The sequence below is a fragment of the Aquarana catesbeiana genome, linkage group LG03 (assembly GCF_042186555.1).
Source record: "Aquarana catesbeiana isolate 2022-GZ linkage group LG03, ASM4218655v1, whole genome shotgun sequence".
Classification (NCBI taxonomy): Eukaryota; Metazoa; Chordata; class Amphibia; order Anura; family Ranidae; genus Aquarana; species Aquarana catesbeiana.
The window spans coordinates 193,616,843-193,642,348 of NC_133326.1; the positions used below are offsets into that span (position 1 = coordinate 193,616,843).

A 25,506-nucleotide genomic window follows, 5' to 3' on the forward strand; every position below is an offset into this window, starting at 1 on the left:
GCCATCAATGCAGAAGCCTCACCATTGCCATCAATGCAGCAGCCTCACCATTGCCTTCAATGCAGCAGCCTCACCATTGCCTTCAATGCAGCAGCCTCACCATTGCCTTCAAAGCAGCAGCCTCACCATTGCCATCAGTGCAGCCTGATTGATGCCCATCTCCAGTCTAGAGGGGACAGGGAGAGGGGCGGGACGAGCGCTGACAGATTACATACAGTTTAACAGTGTTACAGAGGCCGCCAAGTAAACAGGAGATTCTCACTGTATGTAAACTGACAGCGCTCGTCCCGCCCTCCTCCCTGTCCTTTCCGAGGCAGCTAAAATTGAAGTATTGGGGTATAACACGCACACGCTATTTGCACCCAATTTTCATGGTGAAAAAGTGAGTGTTATACGCCAATAAATACAGTATTTCAGGAGCTGACAATACTTCCAGAATTCTGTGCACTGTAGTAAGTAGTACTTAGTAGTTTATAGTTCTAGTCAGAAAAAAAGAAATGGCTTGTCACAAAATGCCTTGCTGTTTTAAGGGCAACTTACTATGTTACCAAAAAAGAAAGTTTGAATATAAATTTGGCAGTTGTAAAACCAGGAAAAATACAAATGTCCAAGGTGGGGAATGAGTCACTGCCAGCTATTGGGTATCTGAAATGTAAACATGCTGATACAGGCGGTCCTCGGGTTACAAACAAGATAGGGTCTGTAGGTTTGTTCTTAAGTTGAACCTGTTTGTAAGTCGGATCAGGTAAATTTTTTAAGTGTAGCTCCAGCCAAAAAAACAATTATTAAGCTGTTTGGATAGCATAGGGAACGGTTAACGCCCCTGTAACATCTGTTTTGCTGTTTGTGCCCCTGTTCAGAAGATTTCACCTCACTTTCTGTCCCAAAGACAATTGGATTTTGAAAATGTTGTGTTGACGTGGAAACAAGGATTGGTGAAAGCATCAGTGGAGGTACCTTTTTCCCATAATAACTCTTACAGGAGTGAATTTCCTTTCCTAGGGGTAGATTTCCTCTTACTTCCTGTTGTCTCTCTCCATTTGTAAGTAGGAGTCGTTTGTAAGTTGGATGTTTGTAACTAGGAGACTGCCTGTACCTCTTTATTCAGAGGCTCATGAAGTCTTTTCAGATTTTTGAGAACATGGCACAGTCATGCTGACCTGACACTGTGGCATGGAGCTGGGGCACTGTTTGGCCAAATATTCTGTACTCTCCAGGGTTTTGTACGTGTCATCTATGTTATAGTGGTCACATAGACAAATGTACCTAACACATTCACATTCAGGTGCTGATGGTGGTGACTCAGATGATGAAAAGGTAAACAAACCTGAGAAATGCCTTGGAGAACAGTGATGACAAATCTGATGATAACAGTGTGGTCAGGTGTGAGAAGTATAATGATACAATACAGGAGGAGAGTAAATGAAGATTATTTTGCTACCTTTGTTATAATCATTTTAATTACTCATGGGATCCAAGAGAAAAACTCTTGGATCCCATGAGTGATTACATTTATTATAACAATTTTGCCCTTTTGTCTATTATATGTATTTCAGCAGTACGTTTTTTAATTTTTTGTGTATGTCCCTATTCATCACATTTGTAGATAATAGAGAATAGAGACATTTGGCTACAAAGGAAGGACAGCTGGGAACTATGCAGTATGTATCAGTATTTGTTTTAGATACATATTCTATGCAGAATTATGTTAAACATGCAAGTGAAGAGTCATAAATGCAAAAATCACTATTTTCTAGTGTGTAACAAAGCCAAATTAGGTAATAGTACTTACATTAATCCCATGTTGCAAATGAAAAGTCATAGTTAATACACCTCGAAGGCTACTGATTTGTGTATACATGCCAGAATTGCGGATATGAATATTCCCATTTGTAAAAGGTACTTTAACCCTATAGCGAAACAAAGAAAATATCATTATTGCATTTTTATTATTTATATTGTTATTATATTAAAATGCAAAAAAATTAAAAGTCTTCACTGCTTTGTTAATAATAATAATAATGCTATTTGCAAAAAAAATTTACAGATTTCAATGTCTATAACTCACATTTTATGTGCTACCAGTTGTCTTTAGATGGCAACTGATGCTCCTACTTAGTAAACAACATTTACACCACTCTTTGTATATTACATGCCCATAATGCCATACCTCATTTCAATGAAACATGAAAGTATGGGATTGGTCACACATTTCTTGGGAACTGTGATAACACTAGCAATATTGGAATGTAAACAGGCAAGGGTAAAAGCTCTATGTTAACCTGCAAGGCAGATATTATAATTGAAATGGCTAATTTACAGATGTGGTGTAGAGAAATAATTCTATAATCCGATGTAATAATTCACAAATTTATGTGTTTCAGACAGTGAGTTAACGTATATATAAAAGCAAATTTAAATTTTGGGTGCAGTGGTAAATAGTTAGAACCACTGTCAGGTTTTTATTCCCTAGACAGAAACACAAGTAACTTCCAGAAACCTTCAAAAATTATGTTTTCAAAGGCACATGTAAGCAGGTGCTTATAAGCATTGGGGTTGAGACAAATACGTTTTCCTGGCTGCCCAGGTGGGAATTGGTTAAGCTGGTCTCTGCATTTTTGAAGGCCTTTCTGGGCTCTCCCATCCACCTTGTGTCGATATAAAAAGGGGTACAGCTTTGCTCAAGTGCTCTGCCATGGCCTGCATAGGAAGGAGTCGAGAGGCAAAGCCTGAAGATGTAACTACCAGCAACATACAGAGTGCCCTTTAGAGAAGTTTGCCTGAGCCAGGACTCTTCCACATTATGGACTTTCTCCCTGGGGAAGGTAAGCCCCGGGCAGCCAGGCTCTAGCTAGTTAGGAAAGGACTGTTACTGCACTGTTGGACTGTGGTGCTGAGTGCGTTCTCTAAAGTTTCATTAAGGAGTGACTCCACTTTTGTTGAGAAAAAGAATTCTCCTCCATCTATGCAAATTGCAAGGATTTTAACAAACGTTGAAGCAGATTCCTACCTTTTGTCAGTCTGCAAAAAAAAACTGTTTGTCTGTGTCCATGCGCACAGTGAATCCCTATGGGAGTGGTTTTATAAGTATTATTTAGCTGCTGCACCTGCAGGGCTCTAATGAGAAAATTGGTGTGATTTCCCTTTTGGAGTGTCTCACCAAAAATTACATTTTTGTTGCAGAGGATACTCAAAATCTGATTTGTGTCTTAGTGCAGAATTTTGAAAAAATCAGTAAGCCAATCACTCAAGCAGGAAATTACATTTTCAGGGGACATTGTGTACACCAGCCCTGTACAGTACACCTCCAGATAGCCATATTGCATTGCATTTTACAGTAAATGACAGCACTGCAGATTGAAAGGGAAAGGTTATTTTTAATAATTTTCAATTGCAATATGTCTTGAGTGTCAATTGTATATGTTTTCTTTATTTGCCATTTTTTTTTTCCCCACGAAATTGGAGTTACCCTTTAAATGTTAAGAGCCTGGTCTGAAGATACTTAAAGGGGTGCATGGTGGTACATGGCGTATCTAAAAGAAAAGGGCCTTTAAGTACATATGGAGGTGAAGAGGAAAGAAGTTGTCAGGAAATGTGTAGTTTCTACAGGTATGAACTGGTGGGGATGTAATAGCAGCCAGACAGCAAAGAGTGGTACCAGCCATGGGTGACGTGTTCTCCAGTAGCAAGGGGGTCATTGCTATGGCTTTCTCCCTAGCGGTCAGTTCCCCAAAAGCAACCAACTAGTGGAGCAGGACACAAGCTCATCAGTGTTCCCCACTAAATGCTATATTTTGGAAGAAAAGGTGTGCACCAATATGGGACAGAGTGTTTCATGGTAGGAATCGGTTTGGTATTACACAGCTGCACAAGGTGTATGGCTTACTTCTAAGCTGGGGTTCCACCTTATTGGGCATGGAAGGGTGCCCACATGTGCAAGGAGAGTAGGCCCCGCCCACACAACCCCCAAAAGGCTCACACAGCTACCACCACAGATAAATAGTTCAAATATACAGGATACACCTTACTTAAAAAAAAAAAAAAAAATATATATATATATATATATATATATATATATATATATATATATATATATATATATATATCTAAAACATACAAAATAAACAAAAGATATTCTGCATAATAATCACTCATAGTGTATCAATAAATACGAATATTTTAACCACTTGCGGACTGCCGCACGCCGATATACGTCCTTACTTTGAAGAAGGATATCTTTGGGTAGCTAGCTGCCATAACCCTGGTATCCTCTTCTTCAGCCGAAGGTCCAGTTTCGATAATAGTGGTCTCTGCGGCAGATTCGCCGCAAGATCACTTTCATCGGCGGCGGGAGAGGCCCCCCCCTCCTGTGCCCTCCGCCGCTTACCGGATCCACAGCAGCGGCAGGGGCGATCAGGTCCTTCTGCTGGCTGGGTATGGAGACGAGTGAGGGGAAGATGGCCCCCACCAGTCTCCATACCATTGCAGGGCGGAAGCGACGTCAAAACATCACTTCCGCCCATAGCTCTTAGAGGGGACTTTTTTTTTCAAATGACAATTTTATTTTTTTATTGCATTTTAGTGTAAATATGAGATATGAGATATTTAAAAGGTCCTGTCATGCTTTTTTTTTCTATTACAAGGGATGTTTACATTCCTTGTAATAGGAATAAAAGTGACACAATTTTTTTTTAAAAGAATGGTGTAAAAAATAAAAATAAAAAGTAAAAGAAAAAAGAAAAAAAAAATTTTTAAACATGCCCTGTCCCTCCGAGCTCGCGTGCAGAAGAGAACACGTATGAAAACGGTGCACACATTGAGGTATCGCTGCGATCGGTAGAGCAAGAGTAATAATTCTAGCCCTAGACCTCCTCTGTAACTCAAAACATGCAACCTCTAGAATTCTTTAAACGTCGCCTATGGAGATTTTTATGGGGAAAAGTTTGTCGCCATTCCACGAGTGGGCGCAATTTTGAAGCGTGACATGTTGGGTATCAATTTACTTGGTGTAACATTATCTTTCACAATATAAAAAAATGGGCTAACTTTACTGTTGCCTTATTTTTTAATTCAAAAAAGTGTATTTTTTCCAAAAAAGTGTGCTTGTAAGACCGCTGTGCAAATACGGTGTGACAGAAAGTATTGCAACGACCACCTTTATTCTGTAGGGTGTCAGAAAAAAAAGTATAATGTTTGGGGGTTCTAAGTAATTTTCTAGCAAAAAAAAATGTTTTTAACTTGTAAACAACAAATCTCAGAAAGAGGCTCGGTTTTTTAAAAAGTGGTTTTTAAAAAGACACTACAAGTATCCAATGCCACTGTCTATCAAATGTTATTGCTTGCTGCAACTATTCAGCTCTGCTGACTCATGGAATGGAAATAGACTTGTTGGACTTGATTTGAAAATCTGTTGTAATCCAAAAGTAACAAATATGTCTCTCATAATGGTAATTTGTAGCCAGGGTTGAGTAGCGATGTATAAACAGCAGATACCTCAAATCACAACTTCAAGAAGGTATATGAATGCCCCTTGAGAAATACATAGCCAACACAACCTTAAGGTTCACCCCTATGCAAATTGGATGTTGGTTTCCCTGCATCCAGTTCACATAGAAGGGGATTGTGACTGGCTCTCTATGGAGTCAGTTCACACATCTCCGCAGCGGCTCCGATGCGATTTGCAAAGGAGCCCTGTGCGTCTTTTGGTTAATTTCAGGTACAAATTCAGCCAAAAATTGGGGCTGAATTTGGACCTGAAACTGGGAACATAGATGCACCGGACACCTGCTGTGATCCGCTGCGTGTTATAGTGTGAACCTAGACTTACTGTAGATGCAACCAATAGGTTTCTTCAAATCAATATATTGTGGCTTGCATAACATACAAGATTTACTGATGAATAATCAATACAGAACCAAAATGTGGAATGCTCACAAAGCCGGAAAAGTTTGAGATTAATTCAACAACTTTAAGATAAAATGGTCTCATGTAATATTGTACATGAGACCATTTTATCTTAAAGTTGTATGCACCACAAAGGCGTTCAAATACATTTATCCATCTCAAATATGGCATAATAACCCAAAAGAGCCCACTTAGTGTTTGTCTTCAACAAATAATACTTTTATGCTATTAGTTATCATCATATAAGTGGACAGAAGGTGAAGCAGGATTGCTCATAATTAGGGATGGGCCAAACACCCCCTTGTTCGGTTCGCATCCAGAACATGCGAACAGGCAAAAAATTTGTTCGAACACGCAAACACCGTTAAAGTCTATGGGACACGAACATGAAAAATCAAAAGTGCTAATTTTAAAGGTTAATATGCAAGTTATTGTCATAAAAAGTGTTTTGGGAACCGGATGTTGCCCCGGGGACATGTATCAATGCAAAAAAAGTTTTAAAAAGGGACGTTTTTTCGGGAGCAGTGATTTTAATAATGCTTAAAGTGAAACAATAAAAGTGAAATATTCCTTTAAATTTCATACCTGGGGGGTGTCTATAGTATGCCTGTAAAGTAGCGCATGTTTCCCGTGTTTATAACAGTCCGAGAGCAAAATGACAAAAATAAAGTTAACCCAAAAAAAATGGAACAGCAACACCAGGCGAGCAACTGGTCCCCCCCATCCACACTGGTCCACCCAAGCAGCGCCAAACCGGGGAGTCCCATCCGTCAGCCCTTTTAAACCCCAATCAGATTCAGGATCTGTGTCACTGCACTGAACGGCACATTGCTGGATGGTTCGAGGACCCCTATTCCCAGATTCACCGCATCAAGGTGGGCTCTGAGGGACTACTAGGTACCTTTCCCAATCTTTTGCAAGACCATAATTCATAATATTAAGGTAGGCTTTTAGTTTTGAGACATTCTTACCCTGCCTTTGTCTGCAGAACTTATTCCTTGGAAATCTATGGTGGAAGCACTTGAATTGGGTTATATACTCTACACTCCATATCGTATATCCCTGGCCTGATCTCCTTTCTTCCTCTGGGATTTAATTCCATTGAGGTATGATATCATGGGATATATCTGATGCTTTGGGATGCGCCGGTTTATATTGTGGGGGTTTTTTGTTTATCAAAATGGTTGAGTTTAATGATGTGGTAATTTTATTATTTTTAATATCCATTTAGATCTGATTTTTACTTGGTGGATTCACTGCCCCTGGGGGACTCCAGTTTAGCACTGCTTGGGTGGACCAGTGTGGATAGGGGGGACCAGTTGCTCGCCTCGGTCTCCAATTGGACATTGGGGTGATATGTGTCGGACGTAGTTGCCGCCATGACTCCAGCGTTAGGACTTTCAATTTGATATGTTTGGGTATGTGTTCCTTTTATGTAATTACTATGCCGAATGCTTTGTAATGTAACAGCAACTGTCTAATGTATTTATACAATGAGTCATTGTTACACTTTCTCTAATTCTGACTTTATTATACAGTGTGACTCTTCTCCACAAAATGTCCCTGATGAAGGGACGTCTTGTCAAGTCCCGAAACGCGTAGGTCCGTGCTGAAGATCCTCTAAGCACCATTATCATGTCATACCATTGTTTTTAATGGTTCTGATTTTGTATATCTCCTGTTTCTATATAATTATTGCTGTTGTTGTATGTGTTAGTTTGTATTAATAAATTGCTTTTTTAATATACTGGTGTTGCCGTTAAAGTCCCATTTTTTGGGGGGGTACCTTTATTTTTTCCTTCTTAGGGATGTTGGCAACCTTCATGATCTAGTTTGATGGTCTTTCTTTTTAGAGAGTAGAATTACGTTTCTAAAGGAAAAAAAAGTCATTTAAAAGTACTAGCGCTAGTGCCGGCTATTAATGAATTGTCGGTCCTGACAATACACATAAAAGTCATTGAAAGACATGGGAAAAAAAAAATGTGTGGGGGGTCCCCCAAAATTCCATTACCGGGCCCTTTAGGTTTGGTATGAATATTAAGGGGAACTCCGCGCCAATTTTTTTTGTTAAAAATGGCGTGGGGTTCCCCCAAAAAATCCATACCAGACCTGAGGGTCTGGTATGGATTTTGAGGGGAACTCCGCACCAAAATTTAAAAAAAAATGGCGTGGGGTTCCCCCAAAAATCTACACCAGACCCTTATCTGGGCACACAACCCGGCAGGCTGCAGGAAAAGAGGTGGGGACGAGAGAGCACCCCATCAAACCATACCAGGCCACATGCCCTCAACATCGGGAGAATGTCCCCATGTTGATGGGGACAAGGGCCTCATCCCCACAACCCTTGCCCAGTGGTTGTGGGGGTCTGCAGGTGGGGGGATTATCGGAATCTGGAAGCCCCCTTTAACAAAGGGGACACCCAGATCCTGCCCCCCCTATGTGAATTGGTAAGGGGTACATTGTAATAATAATGTAATAATAATAATATAATAGCAGTAATTTCCTGAAAGTGGTAGTAAACTCGGTGAATAAAAAAAAAGAATTCCTCTTGCGAGGTAATGTTATAAAGTGCTAGTATGCATCGCATGAAAGCACATTATGTGAAACTTACCTTAAAACGAAGCCATCCAGGGGCACGTTGTCATCGCTGACAGGGCTTCCACCTTCATTCGGTCTTCCTTCCATGTTGGTGGGTTCCGGTCCTTTGATTAGATAGGCCGCAATGACACATGCTCGCGGGAGGCACTGTTCACGGCACAGGGCTCTGAAGAAATGGCACGAGAATGCCGTTTCTTCAGACACATGCTCTGGTGACGTCAATGACAGATTCACAAATGAATTTCTCCTAAACCGTGCACGTTTAGGAGATATTTCCTGTACCTATAGTTAAGCCCTATTATAGGCTTACCTAAAGGTAAAAATCAACCAAAAGTGTTTACTCCCACTTTGATGCAAAGAGACACCACTGTTATATACAGTTTATAAGATTAGTAGTCTATAGAATTATGACTTTTATTTACTTACTTTTGGTTGTTAACATAGATGGCACTGGTATTGATTATAATTTCACTGTTGTCTATCTTCGCATGAATTTTTGCAAGTGATCCAAAGTCACGTTGACAGTAAATATAAAATTCTGGGTTTTCCTCATTGCTGTGATAGGTTAAAGCTACTTTATTATTAGTGTTAACATAATGTGTTTGACCATTCAACATTTGATAGTTTCCACTGCCCCATGTGCTACATCGCCCTGTATAAAAAAAACATATATTATATTATAACACATGACGTGTATGTTTACATGTTTAATATTTTCAAAGAAAGAGGAACATTTACACAATTGTAGATAATATGTGCTACTAATAATAAGATAACATTTTAGTAAAAGAATACCATTAAAGATTATTATAATTACCAGACGTGCCAGAACTTGTTCCAGGGGTTGTGGCTGTAAAGAAAAGATTTATAAAATGTTCAGTGTCCCAAAAAACACATTTTCAATGGCAATGTCACTGCAATAATACAAAAAAATTAATGAACATAAACAGTGATTGTTAGGCCTCATGTACACTGCTGCTGGTTAAAGGACCAAAATGCCCAATGGATGCAGTTGGGCATTTTTTTCAGCTGCCCCTGCCCCTCTCCTCTATGTTATCCTATCAGTACATATACACTGAGTCGTTTCTAGTCGTTTCCAGGCAGTTGAGGTTAGAAGCATTTTTTGGAAAGCAAAAAATGCGTTCAGGATGGATGTTCAGAGGCATTTGAAATGCCAAATGCCTAACAGCTTGTAAACACGTGTAAACGCGGTAACTCACTTTTAGCCACGTTTCGTTTATAGGTATTTATAATGGAGATACATTTTTGACCATTTTCAATGCAAAAAACGCTTCTAAATGCAAACACAGCAAAACGCGGCACGTAAACGCGGCACAATGGACATTTTTAAACGTTGGTTACTAGCTGTCAAGTTCCATCGTTCAGGAGAGGTTTTAAAATGTCCGTGTACATGAAGCCTAAATTCTACTGCCTTTTCAAGAAGAAAACAAAGTAGCCTAATGTTTGATCAAGGTAAGTAATGCACTTGGACCTACGGTCTTAAATAAATTCCATTGTACAATGAAGTTAGAGTTCTTTAAATATACCTGCCAATATTTTTTAATGATGTTATAAATACATCCCAACTGGCATGTGTGTGTACCAATTATCTGTGTTTCCCCTATATCCTATTTGTTGCTTAATTATCCCAGCAGTGAGTCTGTCAACAAAGATTTTACCTTCTTGTAAGATACCCACAGGTCTCTTCTAAGATAACATCCTTGGGTAAATCTATCGTACTCCACATTGCCATTCAAACTTTACTTCTGTGGAGCAATACACCACATTATGCACCCCTGACGAAGCCCCGATAAAGGCAAAACATGTTGGGTTGAGCGTTTTTTGTTTTAATTTTTTTTCACTTTACTATACATACTTACTTACTTTACTTTACAGTATCTATTCAGGAAAGCGGGGTGACTATGCAGAAGGGTAAAGGTAGACACATAAGTGCTAATGGAGGAAGTGCTGGAATAGTATAGTGGTGTTACCAGGGACTGTGTCATGTTGACCTTTAGAAAGGCAACCAAGAGAGGTGCATGTGTGGCAGCTCCTGAGATGGCAGCTTGAATCAGGAGCTTCAACCCGCTCTGGCTGTCTAACAGCCTCCCACCCAGCCTGCAACCTCGAGCAGGCCCCCATCCTCACTAGACGCCCAGGTCCCAGACAACACGCAGCACCCCTCGCATGTCTAGTGAGCCATCCAGGAGAGAGGTAGCCCGCCAGTTGAGCTTCAGCAAGTTGACCTCATCGATTTCAAAGATGGTGGCCCTGCCATACGGAGGTACATTGGATACAGACTCCATTGGGGACCCTCTCCCAGCCTCTCAGGACCCGTGCAGACCACCAAGCACTCCCGTGAGTAGCATGTTTCACCGAGCTCCATCCCCAGCTTTCACAGAATCCCTTCTCGGCAGGACTCTGGATGAGTTGTTGGGGTCTCTTGTTGTGGACAGCCCCGCAGGCCTAGCAGCATTACATCAGGCCTCTCCTTCTCTTCCGGGCCACCTCCCTGACATGGTCCTAATACTGGACTAGCCCAGAATGCGGCTCAAATCACAACTACAACTAAAGCTGATTTACAGAGCCTGGTGCACGCATTGATGCCATAGAACAGACTATCAATCACACAGTTGCACTGGTCAATCAGAATACTTCACGTATACAGGGCTTACTAGATCAGCTAGCCACTGCTTTGTCTAAAATTTATGATCTCGAAAACAGGAGAAAACGCTACAATTTCCACATCAGGGGTTTACCTGAATTCATCACTGATGTTCCGGGGTCTGTTAAATCCATTAGGACCCTTATTCCTGACATTCCACAGGCTTGAGCTGGATAGAGCTCATGGAGCCTTACAACCCCCCAGGCAAGATGGACTCCTCAGGGATATTGTGGCCAAACCACATTTCTATACAGTAAAGGAGGAAGTCATGAGACGATCTCCTGATTCTGAAAATCTTTCCTTCCAAGGTCATCCTTTTTTTTTTTTTTTTTTTTTCTTTCGTTTTTCTTTTTTTTTTTTTTCCACCTCAATGATTATAGTTGGAGACCTGATCCACTTTATCAGTGTCATCTATGTCTCTCCTTTTTTTTCACATCATTTGTAGCTTACTTGACAGGTGTACATATCTTATATTCAATTTAACAAATACAAAAAGAAAAGGAACCCCAACCCCTATCCCTCTCTCCTACCCCACTCCCTCCCTCCCCCCCGCACCTCTTGTGTACATTAGTTGTTATCTCTATTTTTATTCAATTCTTATTCTCAAACCTTCAGTAATACTCCATAATTTTTTAAAGTCCTTCCAGTTTTGCCAATTGTTCCTCCCTTCTGCTGATTCAGCTTCACTTTCAGGTTCACTTTCAGGTCCTCCTTCCTCCATATATCGAATCCCTTCTACTACATCAACCCACTCCCATATTAATGGGCCCTCTAGCTTCTGCCAATTTTTTGCTATGACCTTTTTTGCCGCATTCAACAGGTGTGGTACTAGGGTGTTTTTATATATTTTTACCTCCCCTCCTATTCCGTGGTGTAACACTGTCCAGGGGTCTAATTTAACTTCTATCTTAGTTATTTGCTTAATATATCCCAAGATTTTTAGCCAGTAACGTTTGATTACAGGGCAGTCCCACCAAATGTGGGCCGTGTTTCCTACACCTTTACACCCCCTCCAACACTCCGATGTTTTGTCTTTTTGGTATTTACTTGCCTTATCCGGGGTAATGTACCAGCCTGTTAAGATTTTGTAGTTCATTTCGGCGACACTGATGTCAATTGACGAACTGTGGGTCAGCTCCAGGGTTTTCTTTAATCTATTACTATCTAACTGTACTCCTAATTCATTTCCCCATTTGGTGATAAATGGTGGTATCTCCCTACTACTCTTCGCCAAGCCCAGTTTGTAAATTTTAGATATTATACCTTTAGTATTATTCAACATACATATCTTTTCCAACTCTGATAGCTCCTCCCCTGATCTTATTGGGTGTGATAGGCGGCTGATAAAATGGCTTAACTGCAGGTATCTCCAGCGATCTAACACCCAAATATCTGTTTTGTGCTTTAATTCCTGAAACGTGGCTATCTTCCCCTCTTTAATAATATCTCTCAACTGTACTGTTCCCTTTTTTATCCAACTCCCCCCAATTTCTTTTTTACCAGGTGCAAAATAATCATTCTCTGAAAGTGAAATTAACGGAGAATTGTAAGTGTTATTTACTTGTTTGTAAACTATATCCCAAGCTCTAAAAACCACCTTTGTCAGTGAATGTGTATTTATATCGAATACCCTATAGTGTGGAGGGTTCCAAATCAAGTGTCCTAAGTGCGCCTTACTCAAACTATTCTCTATATTCACCCATCTTTTCTGTGTGTTTTCTCTAAACCACTCTATCGCTCTTGAAACCAATGTTGCCCTATAATAACCCTGAATATCAGGTATCGCCAAGCCCCCTTTTCTTTTTTCCTGTTTTAAGATGTCAAAAGACACTCTAGCCCTTCTGTTTTTCCAAACAGCTCTCATAATGATTGATTTCAATTTTTTAAAATAGTACTGAGGGATATTCAATGGGAGCATCTGTAGTTTATAGGTGATTTTAGGTAATAATATCATCTTTATGGCGTTAATACGTCTGACCCATGAAAGTGGTTTAGTTGTTATCCTTTTACTCTCCAATTTTATTTCATCTAATAGTGGAATAAAATTTGCTTTGTAGATCTTCCCTAATGAATTAGCCAGTTTTATACCCAAGTAATTTATTTCTTTTTTCCATATAAATTTAAATTCCTTTTTCAGCTTTCTTTCCTCCCTCTTTCCCAGGTTGATATTCAGGATTTCCGATTTTGCCAAATTAATTTTGAAGTTTGATGCTTCTCCATATTGCCTCATGACTCCGAGGATATTAGGCATTGAAATTCTGGGGTTGGTTATGAAAAGCAGAACATCGTCGGCAAAAGCCGCGATCTTGTGCTCCTCATCCCCAACCCTTATACCCCAAATATCTGGATCCGCCCTAATCACTGACAACAGTGGCTCCAGGGAGAGGACGAAAAGCAGGGGGGACAAGGGACACCCCTGCCTCGTTCCATTTTCCATTTCAAAAGCCTCTGAAGGGGAGCCGTTGATTTTTATCGAGGCCGTAGGGTGGTTATACAGAGCGCGTATCCTATTAATCATTTTTGGACCTATGCCCATAGATTCCAAAGTTTGGAACATGAACCCCCAGTCTACTCTGTCAAACGCTTTCTCCGCGTCTATAGACAAGAGTAGACCTGGGGGTCCACTGTCCTTAATATGCTGCAGCAAGAGGAGTGCCCTCACGCCATTGTCTCGCCCCTCTCTTTTCGGGATGAACCCCACTTGGTCTGGATGTATCAGACCATTGAGGCTCTCTTTTAGCCGATTTGCTAAGACTCTGGCATATAGTTTAACATCGGTGTTGATCAGCGATATCGGCCTATAGCTAGAGCATAGTGTAGGATTTTTCCCTTCTTTTGGGATAACCGTGATCTCTGCTCTAAGAGCTTCTCTACTCAGGTCGAAATCTCTGCCCAACCCGTTCATGTACTCACAGAGTCTAGGGGTCAATATTTCTTTGAATTTTTTGTAGTACCTACAGGTGAATCCATCGGGCCCCGGGCTTTTACCTGAAGCTGATTCTGATAGTGCTCTGTTGATTTCTTCTATCGTTATGGGGTTTTCTAAAATATCTCTGTCGATCTCATTAATCTTCGGGAGGTTGGCTTTATTCAAGAATTCTACTATTTTCCTATCCTTTGCTCCTCTTAGCCTTGTATTTTTAGCTACTGAATATAATTCACTATAATATTCCTTAAAAGATTCCCCTATCTCTTTTGTTGTATGGAGCATTTCTCCTTTACTATTTTGGATTTTTTCAATATAGTTTCTAGTTTTTTTCTTTCTTATTGTTCTAGCTAGTAGTCTACTGCTCTTATTTCGACTCTGATAGTTTTCTTTCGCCACCTTGTAAAATGCTTTTTTTGTTTCTAGATCTGTATAATCCTTTAGCTCCTCCCTTTTTTTCACCAATTTTTGATAGACCCTTCTCCCTTGGCCCGAGCCCTTCTTATGTTCTTGCTCCAGATCATATATTTCTTCAGTTAGTTTTTTAATTTGTTCCTTTGTTTCCCTTTTTCTCATTGCCCCTATCTTCATTATTACTCCCCTTATGTAGGCCTTATGGGCCTCCCACAGGGATGACCCTGAGATCTCTGCTGTATCATTCGTTGAGAAATATTGTTTTAGTTCCTGTTCTATTTTCTCTACATTTGATACTTCTTGTAAAAGATCTTCATCCAATCTCCAGGTTATTAGGGTTCTCTGATTTTCTGGGACATACAATTTCATACTAACTGGGGTGTGGTCTGATATGGTAATAACTTCTATCTTAGCCTCCACAACTCTTTCCAACAATGAATGTTCCGTCAATATATAATCAATCCTAGAGTACGTCCCGTGCGCAGAGGAATAGAACGAGAAATCCTTCTTATTTGGATTCATAATCCTCCATACATCCACCAGTTGACACGAATGCAGCTTCTGTTTTAGTTTCTTCAGCTTCCCATTCATTGTCCCCTGCGCACGAGACGCACTGTCTACCTCTGGAGCCATGCACATATTGAAATCACCCATCATAATCAGGCTACCTTCTTTAAACTCCATTAGTTTCCCTAATATTATTCCAAGAAAACCACTCGGCTCTTTGTTTGGTGCGTAAATATTTGCCAGTGTAACCTTCCATCCCTCCAAGGAACCTTTCAGGAATATATATCTTCCTCCCTGGTCTATTAGCCTCTCTTCGACCTTAAAATTTATCCCTCTTGCTATCCCTATTGCCACTCCTCTCGCTCTTGATGTTATTGAGTCCCCGTAAAACCAAGTTGGGTACATATTGGACTTTATCTTACTCTTGGAATAGTATGTTAAATGGGTTTCTTGGAGGAACACAACCTCAGCCTTATATCTCTCTAATTCCCTCAGGATCTTATATCTCTTAGTGGGCTCATTAAGACCCTTTACATTATAGGTCGTAAAATTTAATTTTCTCATCTCCTCACTTTTTTTTTTTTTGATTTTTGTTGGATCTGTATTACTGAGCTATTCTGAATTCTTTCTTTGTTATCTTCTTTCCTTCCTTCTTCCCTCTTACTTCCTTGTACACCGGGTTTCCCTTTCCCCTCTCCTCTCCCCAACCCCCCCTCCCTACCCCTCAGCCACCCCCTGGCTCCCCATTCGCCCAGCGCCATGGATACCATGGAGCCTAACGAATCACATGTTTGAGGTGGGAGCCCGAGTGTGCCCTTTACCCCCCCCGCCTGGTGTTTTTAGCAGAGAGGGGCAATCCAGATACCACAGAAACTCCTCCTCCCTCCCGCCACCCTTCCACTCCACTAATCTACTAAACCAGCCTCCCCTACCCCCCCCCACCCCCCCACACACCCCCAGTCACCCCTCCACCCAGCCCGGCAGCTCCGGTTCTTTCATATCAAGCCTATCACAGAAGTCCTTTAAATCCTCTGGGAACCTCAATCTTGCCGATCTTCCATCTCTAAAACCCCTCAAGCACGCCGGAAAACCCCAGCTATACTTAATGTTTAGTTCTCTCATCTGATCTAAAAGAGGCTTCAAAAGCCTTCTCCTAGCGAGGGTTTCGGGAGCGAGATCTGTATAGATTTGGATCTCTGACCCTTCAAATTTTACCGGGGGTTTGCCTCTCATTTTGGATAGGATTAGAGCTTTGTCTTCATAGTACCTAAAGCGAATTATTATATCTCTCGGCCTCTGGTGGTCCGAGTTGAATAATTTTCCAACTCGGTGAGTCCTTTCTATTTTAGGGAATTCCTTATCCTCCTCTCCTAACAGAGGCCCCAATATTTGGGGAATCATCCTTCTCAGATCTTCTCCTTTGTTTTCTGGGACATTACGGAGTCTTATGTTTTGTCTCCTATCTCGATTTTCCTGATCCTCGATCTTGTATAGGATTATCTTCTGATTTTGTCTCGAAGTTTTAATTTGTTCTTTGAGGTTCATTATCTCCTTTTCCAATTCCTCCGTTTTTTTTTCCGTTGTTTCTACCCTTTCCAATAAGCTTCCCAGGTCTGCTCTCACCAGGCCTATTTCTACTTTTATTGAGAGCTCAAGGTTTTTGAGCATGTCTCTCATTTCCTCCTTTGAAAGCATTGGGGCACTTGTTCTTTTCTCTTCCACCCGACTTAAATCCCCTTCACTTTCCACTATTGAATTTTCCTTTGATTGGATCGTTTTGTCCCCCGTTTTATCTGGGGTTCCCCCTCTTCCTTCTGTCCTTGAACCTCCTTGGGCCCCTTGCTCCCTTCCTTTTGGACTCCCACCTTGGGACATGAACTGTTTTATTGAGCTTCCAGCTGTCCTATCCCTCGGCGTTTTAGGTGCCCCCCCTTTTTTTGTTGTTGCTTTATTCATTCCTCCCTTCTTCCTCTGACCCCCTGTTGGTTTCCCCAGGATTAACTGAACTTCCTCCCTCCTCTTGTAGGTATGGATCCTTCAGGGGTATCAGCCCTGATGGTTATTTTCTGGGTCCTGCTCTAGACAGTATGCCGCCTTTATACTATTAAGTTGTTCAATCGGGGGGGGGTAAAAGAAACACCTCCGAGGATATGACCCAGGCCCTCTAGGGACCCGTACCTCAGAGATGCCTTGCTCTTATCAGTCCCCAATCTGGGATCTTCTGCCTTGGAACCCTTTTCACAGATTTGAAACAGGCTTCATTGCTCAACCAGGCTAAAATACACCCCCAAAACCATGGCTTCAATCAATTTACTTCTGTCCCCGTTATGTCCGGCGAAATGTTAGCATGTTATTAGTAATGACATTAATGATGACGCCCAAGCTGAGGGATTCAAACCAAACAATTACTCCAGACACCTTGTCCTTCATTAACCTCTCATACCGTTATGGCAGGCTGTGAAGAAAATTTTCCTTATATGGTCATGTCTGCAGATTTCCAGTACAGCAATAGCTTTAGCTACTATCCCCCTTCAAATAATTTTTATCATCTTCATAACAGGTAGTATAGTAGAGTCTTACTTATAATATCAAAGCTGAGGGTTTCAAACAGATACAGCGGCTTCAGCTGCCGTCTTTAGTCATTAGCTTCTGTCACCATTATATCAGGCAGTTATAGTAAAGTGTCACTAATACATATAAACGGAAATTGTAAACAGAGCTGTTCCTACGTTACCACCACCGGACTCAGCAGAAATCCAACGGGGTCTCACGTTGCCCGATGAATATTGTGGGACGACCGAGGGGGGGGGAAGCCGGGGGGGGAGGGGAGGGGGGGGACGCCGTCAAATCCTCCCCTCCTCTCCGTCTGTGCTAAATCCGCAGCCGCCTCCCATGTCCCGACAGCGGCGTGTGGAGCGGCGTGTGGAGCTTCGGTATCCTTCCCCTGTTAGAATCTGGGGACCGCAGCAGCAGCGCTCGTAGTGGCGTTCGGGGATCTTCCTCCCCCCTTTAGCCTGCGGGCATATCCTGTGTGGCGGCTGGATGGACGCGCTCCGGGGATCCTAGGAGAGTCTGCTTCTCCGTCTGACACCCTCACCTCCCTCCCTCCGTGATGCGCGCTACGTCATCACGCCCCTCCTTCCAAGGTCATCCTATCCAAATATTTGTGAACCTGTTTCCCACGACCATCCAAAAGCGAAGATGTTTAAAATCTCTACTGACAGCATTATCTTAAAAATCAGTGAAATACTGGTGGTCCTTGCCATTTTGCCTACAATTCCAATTCTGGAATAAATCCTTTGGCCTCTCAACCCTCCAGGACGGAGAGCACCTATTACTTCAACTCTGCATCATCCCCCAGGACCCCTCCTCGTTAACATCCAACAGAAATCAAAGGGCTTCAAACCCCCCCCAGGAGTCCTCTCACACCGGTCTAGAACAAGCAAAAATCAAAGAGATCCCGAGAATACCTCGCTTCTTGATGGTGACTCTACTCTATGGGCATTACCTTGGTCACTTATTTACCCTTCTTGGTTGGAAGAATGTCTTCACTGGCACTTATTTCTTATCCTAATCCTATGAACTTTCACTTGTTTGCTTGGGGGGAAGAACACAGTTTAGTTGGGTTACCCATGTTGATGTTTTGTTTCTAGTCAGCTCATACCTCTTCCTCTTTGTTTTCATTTTGTGATCGCTGATATGTTTGTATTTTTTCTTTTTTTTTTTTTGGCCTCGCTTAACCCTCCTCTTTAAGTTTCCCACATTTGTGGTGCGATCTTGGGGGGGAGGGTTGGACTGAGGATTGCAATCCTACTATATGCTACTCCGGGGAGACACCTACCGGGGGGGGGGTGATGCTTTTTTCTTTCTGTGGTGGGTCTCTCCCTTTTGGAGGTCCAGTTTCATATCAAATGTCCCTTTTGTATATGTACCTTATTGCTCTACCTCTCTTTACCCTGTTTTAGTTTGTTTGGGGGGCCCACTTTCCCAGAGGCTTTAAGGCTTGGGTGGTTATCATGCTCCTTCTGCTGTTGTGACACAGTTGTTCTCACCTCTGGGGACAGCAGGACAGCACCCTACTTGTCCTAGGTCACACCTTCAAACGGTTTCTTGTGCAGGACTGGGCAAGCCCCTTTCTGCTTTGAGGGAAAACAGAGCAGTAAGTTTTGTGCTCTCTTCTCCCCTCTCCCTTTTTTTCTCTTTCTCCTATTTGTGTACCCCATTCCTGCTCTCATGCTTTCTTTTTTTTCCACATGCCTATGTGGATGCAACAGCAGTTTCCAGGTGACTTGGGGCCCGATCCTCCCAGGTCAGTCTTTCCGTGGACCTATTCCAGGACTCTCTGAGAACTTCAGCCTTCACTTCAGTCTTGTATGGTTTTACAGGCTGCTCTTTTGTACTAAAAATTGCTCACCCTGATTTTACTGCACACTGTGAGTTTCTCTGCTTACATCAGGGCTGAGAGCTGCTAAAAAAGCATTAAGTTGGGGTGCTTTGATATTTTCAAGAAGCCATGTAAAGGCATTACCTGGCAGGGTGCTGTACATACTGTAGCTTCCAGAAAGCATCACAAAACCAAACCTCGGGACTCCTTTTTAGAGCCCTCAGCCCTGATGCAGTATTTGGTTTAAAAAAAAAAACTTTTAGTAACAGCATTGCTTTATGAAAACAAACCAAACCAAAACATAGCTGGAAACTATCAATTTTGTATACGTTATGTTCATACAGGGCTGATGCCAACATAAGGCAGCTAAGGTGGCTGCCTAAGGGCGCCAGGAGAGGGAGGGTACTAAAGCCGAGGGTTCCTACAGTGTTTATGCTGGAGCTAGCCTGCTCACACCTGTTCAGCACAGCAGATCTGTGACAAGCAGCACAGCTCCGGGCAGAGTGAACGTCAGCTGCTTCCTCCACACTAACATTCACCTTCTCTCGTGGCTCCCCTCCTTCTCTCCCCCTGATGAAAGGCAGACAATGGCCTTTCATTTCTGCACATGGATCCCAAGCTGCTTTCTCCAAGAGAATCCCCTCCCATGTTGGCGGTAACAGAACTGCCCCCCAGTCCAGCACACTCATCAGTGAACTGGAGGTAAGTGAAATGAGGGGGAGGAGCCAAGTGAGACTATGAGGAGGAGCCTGTAGGCACAGTAGCAGGAATGGAATGGATCCTCAGTGAAAGGTATGCACAAGGTACTTTATCATGTCTGACTGTCTGTCAGGCTGTACACAGCCTGCTGTATGTAACTTACATTATGGGAACCATCTAGAGCAGGGATATGCAATTAGTGGACCTCCAGCTGTTGCAGAACTTCAAGTTCCATGAGGCATAGCAAGACTCTTGATTACCACAAGCATGACACCCAGAGACAGAGGCATGATGGGACTTGTAGTTTTGCAACAGCTGGAGGTCCGCTAATTGCATATCCTTGATCTAGAGATAGAAGAGGAATAGATGGAGACAGAGAAGGGGACATAAAGACAGAGCAAAGGAAAAAAAAAAGAGATGGGGACATGGTGGCAGTTAGAGAGCACATGGGGACAGATAAGGCCCCTTCACATGGGACAGACCTTGCTTTGCTCAGCAGGGATCTGTCGGCTGATCCCTGCTGAGCAGGTGGATGACAGGTCCACATCTGCTATGCTTATGCAGAGCAGACATGGACACAGCCCACTCTGCGCTCTCCGTTTACACCCGACTGGCTTTAATTCTGATCCACCCAGACAGAGGGTAAAGGATCCCCCTTCTGTTTGTTTTGGCAGATGAGATTGGAGGTAGGCAGGTGCAAAAGGACACAAGTCCATTTACATCAACCGCTCCATAGAGGAGAATGGAGGGTCCAATCCGATCTTCCTGAAAAACGAACAGGTGGACCCAATCTGACCATTCATGTGAAAGTGCGGCACAGTGGTGTAGTGGATAGCACTTTCACCTAGCAGTAAGAAGGGTCGCTGGTTCGAATCCCAACCACGACACTACCTGCCTGGAGTTTGCATGTTCTCCCTGTGCCTGCGTGGGTTTCCTCCCACACTCCAAAGACATGCTGGAAGGTTACCGTAATTGGATCCTGTCTAAATTCTCCCTAGGATGTATGAATGTGAGTTAGGGACCTTAGATTGTAAGCTCCTTGAGGGTAGGGACTGATGTGAATGTACAATGTGTATGTAAAGCGCTGCGTAAATTGACGGCGCTATAGAAGTACCTGAAATAAATAAATAAATAAGTGCCTAATAGTGCAATGTGATAGATATCAAGAATAATTTATATACAGTATATACATTTCAATTGTACCATGATAAACTTGCTGCAAGCTGTTTGCACCTACTTCAGTGTGCCATCACCAAGACAAAGCGCTTACCAAAAAGTTTGACCTCTTAAACTTATGAGATTACATGCGCTTGTCAGTTCAGTTCACTCAAAAAGTGACAATCCATGTATACGCAAAGAATAAAGCATGCTATGGTGCATTACCAGGACATACTGCACTGCTTTATTAAAGTAATGTACTGACATCCAACTTTACTAAGATAAAGAGACAAATTTTTTACTTGTCCTGGTATTGCACTAGACTAGAGCATGCTGTATTCTTTTCATATATGGGGTTGCCTGTGGTTGGTACTGGACCAAGTTACTATACCTGCAGTGTTGCTTTTTCAGCAAAGTGGTTGTAAATATCTGGCAGATGACAAGCGCATGTGACCTCATAAGTTTAAGTCGTCACCTCTTTGGTAAGCAAATGTTATGTGCTTTGTCTTGGTGATAGTACACTGAAGTTGGCGTAAACAGCGTGCAGTGGATCTGCACAAATTTATTACAACACAGTTTTCTTTAATTTTTTTTTTGGTGTGAAATGTATATTTATTACCGGTATTTATTGTACTAGCACTTTGGAATGTACATATATTAATTATTCTCAATATCTATCACATTATAGCACTTTATTGTGGTACACACTTATGTAGACAGAAGAGCTCCCGTACATTTTCCTGCTTCACCCCGACTCAGTTCTGCATATGTTCAGTCCCAAAGCCAGACGATTATTAAACAGCTAAGCTCCACCTGACTTGGGCAACATGGTGAGTACTTAAGGGTGCATGTAGTATGCATTGTGCTTGGCGCCTGTTTCCACTAGTTTGAAGAAGACAGGAGGGAGGGGGAGGAAGGACTAACAGCCTGTCTGAGCCCCAGCCAGGTTGCAGTGCCCTACAGCCCACCTTCCCACAGTATCCTACAGCACCTTACAGTCCACAATCCCACAGTGCCCTACAGCTCACCCTCCCACAGTGCTCTACAGCCCACCTTCCCACAGTGCCCTACAGCCCACCTTCCCACAGCCCACCTTCCCACAGTGCCCTACAGCCCACTTTCCCACAGTGCTCTACAGCCCACCTTCCCACAGTGCCCTACAGCCCACTTTCCCACAGTGCCCTACAGCCCACTTTCCCACAGTGCCCTACAGCCCACCTTCCCACAGTGCCCTACAGCCCACTTTCCCACAGTGCCCTACAGCCCACTTTCCCACAGTGCCCTACAGCCCACTTTCCCACAGTGCCCTACAGCCCACCTTCCCACAGTGCCCTACAGCCCACCTTCCCACAGTGCCCTACAGCCCACCCTCCCTCGGTGTCCTACAGCCTGCATGCATGGAATGGACAATGATGTCAGAGGGAAGAGTGACTGAGGACCCTAGGGTAAGGGGGAGTGAGAAGGACATTGATCTAAGGGGAACTTTGCAAACTCTGGTGTAAAGAGGAACTCTTATGTAAGGGAACTCGGAGCCCTCTTTCATCATAGTTACCCCTTACAGTGTAAAGGGGAACTCTACGGATTCTGCTGAAAGGACTCATGCAGAAAGGCACTGATTCCTGTCCTCCAAGCAGAGTTGCTGTCTGCTGTGTGTCCATCCACCTTGGAGCTGCGGGCAGGCAGCCCACAGAAGTGCATGCAGATGCAGCAGCTGCTTTTAGATCTGTGCATCTGCTCCTGCCCACATGTCAAATTTTGACATGCAATTTTATCTGTGTTTGCATCCATTTCTTTAGGCTGCCTGCACGCAGCTCCAAAGTGGATGTCTATACAGCAGACAGTGGCTTAGTATAGGGGACTGATCCGAATGAGCCCTAAGGGGGAACTCCGGCGGCTCTAATGTATTAGGGGGGAACTTTGCAGACTCTAATGTATGGTTGGAACTCTGCAGACTCTGATGTAAAGGGGACTCTAGGAACCTTGATTGTAAGGAAAGAATGCAGGGGAACTCTTTTGTAAGGAGGGACTTCTGGGGACTTTGATTTAGGGAAAAATATGTGCAATCTGATGTAAAGGGGGACACAAATATACAGAGGGAATGCTGGGGACTTTAATTTAGGGGCAACTCTGTGGATTCTGATGTGAAAGGGAGACTTGATGTTAAGGTGGAAAACTGGAGACTCTGAGGTAAGGGAGCACTGATGTAAGGAGGGAATCTGGGCACCCTGATGTATGGAGTAATGGTGGGGACACTGACGTAGGAAGAGATTCTGTTGTGCAAATAAAGTGTATGCCATATGGGGAGGGGGGGTTGCATTGCGAAGAGGAGGGGGTGGCGGAAGGACAGTGGGAAGGGGGGCACCCAAATGCACCTCTGCCCAAGTAAATGAAAATCCTTGCACTGGCCCTGTGTTCATAAGTGTACGCAGCCTATTACATTAGGGTGTGCACCCCTAAGCTCAAACACACATGAGTGTGTGTGTGTATATAAATATATATAAATCATATATAATATATAAATATATATACTGTATATACACACATACTGTATACATACACACACACACTTATATAAAGAAATGTGAACAAACAATTTTTTTTAAAGACACTTATCAATGTAAACAAATACAAATAAGTACATTTTTTTTAACGTATCAAAAATATGGTGTGGACAGTCAGTGGGCAGTATGCGATGTGGACAGTCAGGAGGCAGTATGCAGTGGGAGCACTAGGAGCATTTCTCCAGTTCTTTGTGTGCAGTGTAAGGGTTGAAGCAGCACAGATGGAGCATGGAGGGAATTCCTGCTGGGAAAAGGTAAACCTCCCTCATCAGCCACTTACCTAATGGCTGGGGGTAGAAGACTCCCAGGCTACCATCTCTTCTCCACCTCCCTCCAAGTTTCAGCTGCTTGATCAGCCAGAGCAGCCACCTGTAAGTGTGTATGAAGGAGAGTTTGGGCACATTCCCGCCCACCACCTCCTTAGCTGGCTGCACGGGTTGATACTGATAAGCTGAAAGAGAGTCTCTGCAGGCTGCAGGCCTAGGAATGCTGTGTGTGGTACCCTACAGGGGCACCTCGGCCTGGGAAGAAAGTCAAATACAGCCCTTGCCGGCTTGGCGACAGAGACGGTCAGAGAGATAGGGGTGAATCCAAGTTCCCCTCTGGTGCTGCCTCTGGATTAGGGTGTGCCCAGGCACACCCCCTGCACATGCCCATGGTTATGTTAAATATTTGTGAACATCATAAAATGCAACTTTGGTTTTAGTATTTCCTATCTGAACACCAAAATGACTTTTTAAGAGCATATTAGAAAACTGGGTTTGTCAGACAAATTTTAATATATTTTTTTCCATGCACAATTCATGCATTTTATTAGCAATACTGTCTAATGATATCCGCCATTCAGCTGGGGTGTTCCTAGGCGTTTACTAGGCATACCATACAAAAATATTGTTTAACCTACACAAAACTGGCAGCAACATTAAGCCAGCATTTAGCTTCTATGGACACAATAATATTCTCCATGCTATAAATTGTATCATTCTTACTTTCCTAATGTGAATGGCCAATACAATCATGTGGCATGAATAATTGCCACAAGCAGGAAATTCTGTAAAAATTGCTAAATTAACATATTGCAGTAGTAGTATTTGCAGAATGCGCACTTGTGATAATTAAAAAAAAAGGGTGTAGAACTATACAAAAAAGCAAAAGGTATTGATAAATTCTTAACTCACCTTGACATAAGGAAAGCTGCAATAGCAGGAGTAGACCTATAAACAGACCGATTTTTAAATTCATCTTTCTAGCTAGTAGTTTAATACTAGCATCCGTTAGTATGCGGGATGTTTCCTTTGCACAGCTTTTATATAAACCTATGTCCTCTCTATTTGCATAAAAAAACACACCTTTTAATCAAAGAGCTAAGTAAACAACTTTTTCCAAAATGCAACATTTATATTGTAGTTTCCCAGAACTGTTTGCTGAATCTTCTGTAATGTCAATGTAGTGGAGACTCATATTATTTTTAATTATTACTTTCTGCAGATAATTAAATCAGAAATGAAGGCACTGTTCCATCTTGCTTATTAAATATTCAGCAGATTTAAAGTGTACTTAAGGCCAAAACTTTTTTTTTTGTTTTGGAGAAAGTAGGGAATAGGTAAAATGTGTCTCTACCTTTTGTAGTTATGGATAGAACTGGGGGAGGGTTAGACCCTCTGTAATGTTTTTATTTCTGACTGCATCC

At 42.5% G+C, this 25,506-nt stretch overlaps 1 protein-coding gene across 1 annotated transcript in view; it reads right to left on the reverse strand.

Annotated features, from left to right (window-relative positions):
- LOC141133942 (mucin-19-like) overlaps positions 1 to 25,130 on the reverse strand; it is a 253,631-nt gene extending 228,501 nt beyond the window's left edge. Inside the window, exons 1-4 of the mRNA XM_073623553.1 lie at positions 24,995 to 25,130; positions 9,320 to 9,352; positions 8,929 to 9,154; positions 1,793 to 1,910 (exon numbers count right to left, since the gene is read on the reverse strand). Of these exons, the coding sequence (XP_073479654.1) occupies positions 1,793 to 1,910; positions 8,929 to 9,154; positions 9,320 to 9,352; positions 24,995 to 25,058 (441 nt within the window). The 5' untranslated portion in view covers positions 25,059 to 25,130. The remainder of the gene's footprint in view (positions 1 to 1,792; positions 1,911 to 8,928; positions 9,155 to 9,319; positions 9,353 to 24,994) is intronic.
- Between the last annotated feature and the right edge of the window lie 376 nt (positions 25,131 to 25,506).